A 7829-nucleotide genomic window follows, 5' to 3' on the forward strand; every position below is an offset into this window, starting at 1 on the left:
TGCTCGGAGCACTGAGGATTTTGGAACAATTATTTTGGCCTCACTATCTACAATTTTATGGTTTTATACAAGTGCCATTGAGGACGATGGACCCTTCTTTTTTCTCCCTGATTCATTCATCTTTCTTATTATAAATTACCTTAATACTTGGACACACACACACACACACACTATTTGGACCAGTTTTAAGGCTTAAATTATCTTGTTTGAGAGAGACAATTATAACAAGGTTTGATGCTCACATATGAAGATCGACTTGTCTAAAAGTAAAACCTATCGACAAGAAATTTGTTTAAAAAATTAGTATTATCGCAATTTCCATCCACCCTCGAGATCGATTTTCCACCAGACAAGAAAACACACTTTAATTTATGTCTTCTGAGCTTGAACTGTCAAATGGCCTAGCTAGCACCCTACCAAGCATCCGAGATTCCTTCCGAACTAGGACTCTGATCTACCATTGCATCCCTAACTCCCTCTCTCTCCGTTGTAGCTCAAATACAGGCAAGGCACGACCGGTGTGTGGCCTCACTACTTTGAGTTTTGGAATATATATCGTGACAAGGGCCAATTTCCATCACTCCCTTGTTCTTGTTTTTCGTTTTTTAATTAGCAAGTAATTTGATGAATATATTTTGTATTTATAAACCCAAATATATAGGGTAGGGCTATGATATATGTTGCTTTCAACTTAATTACATGACAGATGGAGTATTAGGACAAAGAAGTTGTAATCGCTGTTTCCTCCTCCTCCTCCTCCTCATCCCTTTTTTTAAATTTCTGCATTTGCTTCTACAGAGCTGGATGTGTTTACTTTTTTTTTTTTTTTTTTTTGTGCATGTCTTGGCGATGGATAATAGTTTAGAGTTATTCTAGGATAATGACTAATGGTGGTTCATTTACTCTAGATTATTTTGTAAATACTAAAACTATTAATATATCATAATATTGCATAATGAAAGATATTTTAGAACATTTTGAACACAACAATGTAATTGTAATGTATTAGATAATTTCATTACCCATCAATCAACATTTTAAAAGAACAATCAATGATACTCATATATTCTATGCGGCTTTGTGAATAACAAAATTACTAACACGTTAACATTTATCAAATTTACATGCTAAAACCAAACTATTACAACTCCAATAAACTTATTGCAACTCAATCCTCCTAACTTCATCATAGAGTATTGATTCTGACCTTATTCCACTTCAAATAAATTTTATGGTAGCATTATAGCTACGAGGTAGTCACACATCTACATGGATCTCAACATTTCAAAGATTACAATCATTCACAAATTAATAATAATGCATTAAAAATGTTGTTTTATTGTTGAGTTGTGAAGGGATGATGTGGTGTGTGTGTGGAGGCTATAAATGCCACATATACCATATATTTTTCAAAATCATGAACCATAAAAAATCTATAATAATAATAATAATAATAATAATAATAAGATGCAAATTATTAATAATAGCAATAAACTAGGCATGGGCCGTGCTACATTGTGGGTCCATATTTTTTGCCATATTTTTCCCCTTAAAAAATAATGTTTAGGTGAAGCAAATGGTCTAAATGTTTTTCACAATAAACTTCAATAAAAAGGTTAAGTAATAAAAATTAAAAATAAAAAGAATAGGAATTATATTGAAAAGCATAATATAACATAAATTAAAATTAAAGAACTAAATTGAAAGGAAATAAAACTTTTATTGAAGAGTTGAGGATAAAAATAAGAAATCAAAAGAAGAAAAATTAAAGCACAAATGTTAAAAATAAAGAAGACCAATTTGAGTTTTTTGTGGAAGGAGAGGGAAAAAAAAATCGATCAACAACAAATCACTCAACAGTTGATGACACGTGTCGCACAGGATGTAATAGGACGCAGCAACTTAACACGGTTGATGGATGGTTTTAACCACAAGAGACACCACACAAGCCACCCAAAGAATACCTTCCATGTGGTGGTGCATATAATTCATGCGTTGATAATTTTTTGGATTTAATTATTATTTTATAATGGTTAAAAAAGACAATGCCCTTTAAAAAAAGAAAAAACAACTTGAAAATACATTAATAACCCTTGATTGAATGGTTAAAAAAGACAATGCCCTTGACAAAAGATAAAAGTAACAAAAAAAAACAACTTGAAAATATATTAATAACCCTTAAATGTTTTGATATTGTTGATTTAAAAGACATTTTAGTAATCCACTTGTATATTAAAATTGAAAAAAATTGATAATACCCAAGAATCAAAGGCTTATAATTTTTTGGTTCCAAGGTCATTATAGTATTTTGATTGTTCATAAAAAAAATAAAAAGACTCTACTACCCTAAGCGAAGGCTATATTTTATAAACTTAAAGGGCAAAATGATTCCTACATGTTGTGTTGTAGTATATCTAATTATAAGTTAAATATCTCATATTTCACTGGATGAACAGTAGCATTATACACGCTTTTCATCTAAAAAAATTGTTTCTTGAGTCCATATCTCCCATCAAAGAATAAAAAATTATTCCTTTAAGATAAAAAGAAAAGGAAGTCATAATGTTGCAAGCAAACGAGTGTATTCGTCTCAAGTTCAAATTCTTTCCTTGTGACAAGGGGATAAAGAAGCCATGTCACCTATTGTACCGCACTACCGCACCAATGATGGGCTATGGTAGATGTTTTGCTTTTGGCTACATAGCTTAAAGAGTTCGTGTTTATCCTGTTGTTTCTTAAACTAATGAAAGGATCAAGTTAAAGCTAGATGAGGACAAAGCCTAAGCTTGAACTTGTACCAATCTTAAATTATTATTTGAAAAAGATTATGTTTATGATGTCTAACAAAAAAAATTCCTGGGTCTAACTCAATTTTGTTGAAGGGCCCGGAAGCACTGCTGTTTTCCAATTGAATGATGTGCAGCTTTTCAATTTCTTTTTTTAATTTTCAATTTCAATTAGGGAATTCCCCCCTTTAGTTACATAAATCCAAGACGATATATGTTGTAAGCTCAATGACCATCATTTATATTTGATTGCAAATTATACAAAAACTAGTAAAAAATGAAAAATACTAAGTACACTCTTCGACTTTAAAGGCGTCCATGTCCATTTTTAACTCATAGCATCTCTAAATCTTTTTCTTTCACCATACTTTTAATTTGATGTCAAATTAGATATATCTACCTACACATTAATTAATTTATAAAATATGCACATGAACACTTAAGCATTTTTAATGATGTCATTTCCATTCCTCAAAATATTGTCATTAATTTTATATTTCTTGAAAATTGGGACCATCAGGAGGAAAGCAGTTGTAGCCTTCTAGGCAATCGCTTCCTTGAATATTTTTGTGGGATCTAAGTAGAAAATCTTTTAACAAAAGAAAATTGTAGAGGCATTTTTTTCTTTGCGAACACAATGCTAAACAAAATGCTTATGTAATGACACTCCATCGCTCGGAATCTTTGATGGGAATAAAAAGGTTCAGGCAAAGTAAAATTCGAGGCCGATATGATACTGATATGAATCTCCCTTTCCTCCCAAAGTCTCAAAACTAAATATAACCTCGAGGACCATCACGGCTTGATTCAAAATCGGCATCTTTATATGGTTTTCGACTTAGAGAGACGTTAAATATCTATCTGTAGATGTATAAATTATTATGGATTCGGTGGTTTATATTTTTAATGAACGAAGTATCATTACTTATTCTTTAAAAAAAATTACCGTTTCTTGAATGATAATGAGTAGCTGGGAGCCTTGAATCCAATAAAATTATGATGATGACGATGATAATACGACACATTATTTAAACGTTGTCTCCTTGTTCTATTGTTCACCAGCATGAATTCAAAGTTAAAATGGAAGAGAGCTAAATTGATGCGGGAACTCTTTCACATCCATAATCTGATACCGAGTTACCAACAAAGATGAAAGATGACAAAAGGATATTCTCCTCTTTTTTCTTTTTTCCTTCATTTTATACCATGTAAATTCATGTCAGTGAAAAGCAAAAGCAAAAGAGAAAGATAACACAAGACCATGAGAAAGAACTAGCAGTTAGTACTAAGGTCAGCTACTGTGGAAATGCTCGTCAGTCCCAACTCGTCTATTCAAAGTAAAAAAGTTAAACCTTCTGCGCATTGCATGCTGGCATCAACATCAAGCTAGCCAGCCTTTCACGTTCAAGCTTGCACAGATTCTCATTTTCCTTGCATTTCTTTTGTGAGCTCATTCCATTCCAAAAATAGGTGTCTGATACACTGAGAGGTTGGGCTTTGCAGATTGGAAAGAATGCAAAGATTGAGAAATCCAGCTGCCATAACTCGAGTTACCCTCGTAACTGCTTCCATTACCATGCAAGGCAATGGGTGTAGCAAATGGAATACTTGAACTTGATGACGATGTACTAATACCATCACCACCACTCTGTTGCTGTATATAACCACCATTGAATAATAGCCCACTGTTGTTGCTTTCATTGACTGAAGAATTCGTATTGAAGTCCATGCTGAAAGCTGTTGGACCTTGAAAAGCAGGAAAACTTGTGGAAGATTGAAGTAAAGTGCTTGGTGCGACAATGCTGCTACTGTTCTTGGTATTATTCATCGTGGTGGTGGAGTTTTGGTATCCAAGGATATTGGTCCAATAATCTGATGGGTCCTGTTTGATGGGCATGGCAAAGCTAAGAGTAGAAGTTGTGGGCTGAGAAGCAAAGGTTACGGAGGACGCCGAGGAGAGATCGCGATCGTCCGATCGGCTTACATCAATGCTTTTGCTATCAGAAACTGATTCTGATGAATTCTTTGATTTGCCAGATATTCCTCCAATGGGAAGATTGCTGTTAGCTATGCTTTTTACGTCATAGCGACTCATGTCAAAGTTGGTTACAGCATTTAGGCCTCTAAATTTGATTGCTGCAATGTCATAAGCTTCCGCAGCTTCCTCTTGGGTGCCTGTTTGACCAAAGAAATGTTGCCTTCATTATCACGTTGTACACATACTTAACGAATGAATGATATAAAGCGAGAAACATCAGATTCTTGACATAATGTGGTATACATTTTCATAATATAGATATGGATGACAGAGGGAAGGATTAGGAAACTCACTGAAGGTGCCAAGATAGAGATCTTTGTTGCCGGCAACTCTTCCTATCCTTGCTTGCCACCGACCGTGTTGATGGTGCCTTGTCACTCCCCTGTAAATTGAAGCTCCTCTGGAGAAACCACTACTTTTTCTACAAATATAAAAGATACTGAGATGCCATTATTAAATATATTAAAGAAAACAACAAAAGAATACTAACGTAGGATGGTTATTACCTTCGAAGTGACGCAACAAACTCTTGTCTTGTCATTTGCTTCATCCCTTCTAGTTCCTTCTCATAGTTAGAAACCTAAAGCAATATATACAAACTCATGAAAGGGGGAAGAAAAACTTTCAAGAACGAATTACAAAAAAATATATAAAGCACTCACCGGAAAGTTTGTAGTGGTGGTCGGACCCCAGTACTTGAGAGCTGCAAGATCATAAGATCTAGCTGCTTTCTCCTCCTTGTCATAGCCACCTAAGAATATTATTACAAAAAAGGAAATGATCATTTAGTACTTAGAAATAATAACAGTGCCATCGTAACAAGAATCTAGATACATAGATACTGAAATTGATGACACATTCATGGGAAAAAAAGGAATCTCAAGTTACAGTGTCAAAAATCTAGTGTCCAATCTGAACTAGGAGAAGATGATGATGATGATACATTCATGAAGGAAAACATTTGGGTCATACAAGTAGTAAAGCAAAATGATGATTTTAATCATGATTAATATCATAAACAATAGACGGGAAAGAACAAAGAACTCACCCAAATAAACTGCAAGGACAATGATGATAAATTGTGCATCCATGGGGAAAAGCAATCATTCGCCATGTACATGCCACATAAAGAAACAAAACCACATCAAAACCTCTCATAAATGCACACCTGTAACAAAATCTAATGGTCTTCCAAACCCCAGAAGATCTTAGCCCTTTAATGAAACAGGATATTAAATTTAATTTATTTTTTTTCATTTTCTCGGGTTTTGCAGTCCATTTCATGGACAATATTCTTCCACCATTTATTTCTGCCACAAACTACCGAAGGTCTGTTCCCACTTAGCCTCAATCCCAGATCTCGGATACACCATGTTATGGACATGCGCACATTAGAAAAAGAAAAATTCTCAAAGAAATCAAGAATAACATGAAGAAAAGCTTAGTTACCTTGCCTTCCTTTCCTACTCTGGCCTTCCCTTCTGCAACTATTATCCCACAAATGGGCTTCATATCTGCCAGTCCATCTATGCCTACGCAAACCCCAAAAGAAATAACATAAAATCAACCATTTAATGATTATTTTCAAGAAAAATGGGGGAAGAAATACACTTCTTTTCTTCTTCTTTATTCCTTTTAAGATTTAGGGTATTTACAACTTTTATTTACCTGGTGACTCCTCGATAAATCGAAGTACGTTGGCCAAAAGTATCAACAGTTTTCTTTGGAGCATGTTCAGACTGCACAAGAAGCTGTTGATGTTTTTGAGAACTACCTGTTTGTTGGTGATCATTAGAGGAATAACCACGAAGGAAGCTAGCAGCTATAGTTTTGAGCTCAGAATCATATATCTCAGAACTACTATTGTCAGATACAGTAGTAGGCGTAGTCCCGGGTGTCTCAGTCGAGAACTGACCACCTAGTGGCTGTTGTGGTGGCTGTGATGGCGGTGTGGTGGTGCAACCACCAAGGAAGTCCTCTAGTTTTGGTCCAGAAGTGGTAAATAAAGAGATGTCAGTTGGTCTACAGGCAGCTACTGCATTATCTTCTTGTGCTGTATGAACATCACACAAGCTGTTAATATAAAAACAGAAAAGAAATCTAGTTGTTTGAGCAAAAATATGTGCAAATAAAAAATGAAGAAATCGAGAGAGAGAGAGAGAGAGAGACCTGAGGTAGTGGTGGTGGGTGTAGTGTTAAAGGCTTCAAAGAGACAGAGGTTAGAGGAATCAGATGAGGAAGGGATGTTAATATTATTCATGTGATGATGGTTGGAAAGTGAGAAACCGAGCCAGTTCTGATGAGAAGTAGAATCCATGTTAACTGTTGTTGATGCTGGTATAATCGGTAAGCGTACAGTAATGGACAGAGAGATTATTGGGTTTCTGTTTCCTCAGTTTGTCTTTGGAAATAGCAACCTAGTTAGCAAGTGTTTTAAGCTTTCAGAGAGATGGTGAGAGTAAAGAATGGGTTTCCTTTACTTCGATGAGAGTAATGGAGAGAAGTTGACACAAATATAGAGGAAGAGGAAGAGGAAAGAGAGATGAATATCAAGCGAGAGAGACTGAGGCTGGCACGAAGATCGAGGGCTTTGTAATTTATTTATTTTCCCTTACGAGAGTGAGAAAAAGAAAACAACAATAAATGGAGTTTTGAGATAATAAGGGAGAGGGCATAGCAAGTGGAAGCTTTCCATGGGATGATGAAGGCGGTCTCTCTCTCTCTCTCTCTCTCTCTATATATATATATATATATATATATATATATCTTCTGTCTTGAGTCTTGACCAGACCAGAGAGAGCATTATCAATAACTTTTTTTTAAATTAACTTTAGACAGTTTGAGAATTTTGAATCTCTCTACAAAAACATATGCCGCTACGTCAACAGTGCTGCATTCCTAAGTGTCATTTGGTTCACTTAAAATAAATTAAAAAAAAAAAAGTATTTCCCACCATTACCTATAATCTAAACCATGGGGAAATTACCGTGGAAGTCCACAGTGTG

At 34.8% G+C, this 7829-nt stretch overlaps 1 protein-coding gene across 1 annotated transcript; it reads right to left on the reverse strand.

Annotated features, from left to right (window-relative positions):
- Positions 1 to 3938: 3938 nt before the first annotated feature.
- LOC105139277 (AP2-like ethylene-responsive transcription factor AIL5) lies at positions 3939 to 7453 on the reverse strand. The gene is made up of 8 exons (XM_011045654.1): positions 6994 to 7453; positions 6493 to 6877; positions 6274 to 6356; positions 5873 to 5881; positions 5487 to 5575; positions 5331 to 5404; positions 5118 to 5245; positions 3939 to 4961 (listed from the first exon to the last, which is right to left on the reverse strand). Exons 1-8 carry the CDS (start codon positions 7139 to 7141, stop codon positions 4237 to 4239), a joined length of 1641 nt encoding a protein of 546 aa, XP_011043956.1. The 5' UTR covers positions 7142 to 7453; the 3' UTR covers positions 3939 to 4236.
- Between the last annotated feature and the right edge of the window lie 376 nt (positions 7454 to 7829).

Source organism: Populus euphratica, unplaced genomic scaffold, assembly GCF_000495115.2.
Source record: "Populus euphratica unplaced genomic scaffold, PopEup_1.0 scaffold141.1, whole genome shotgun sequence".
Classification (NCBI taxonomy): domain Eukaryota; kingdom Viridiplantae; phylum Streptophyta; class Magnoliopsida; order Malpighiales; family Salicaceae; genus Populus; species Populus euphratica.

Excerpts from the sequence above, each read along its gene's own strand:
- LOC105139277 (XM_011045654.1), bottom strand. The coding sequence starts at position 7,141 with ATGGATTCTACTTCTCATCAGAACTGGCTCGGTTTCTCACTTTCCAAC. Across the intron at positions 6,878-6,993 it reads ACCCACCACCACTACCTCAG|CACAAGAAGATAATGCAGTA; the intron begins GTCTCTCTCTCT and ends ATGTTCATACAG. Across the intron at positions 4,962-5,117 it reads TCTCTATCTTGGCACCTTCA|GCACCCAAGAGGAAGCTGCG; the intron begins GTGAGTTTCCTA and ends TTGGTCAAACAG.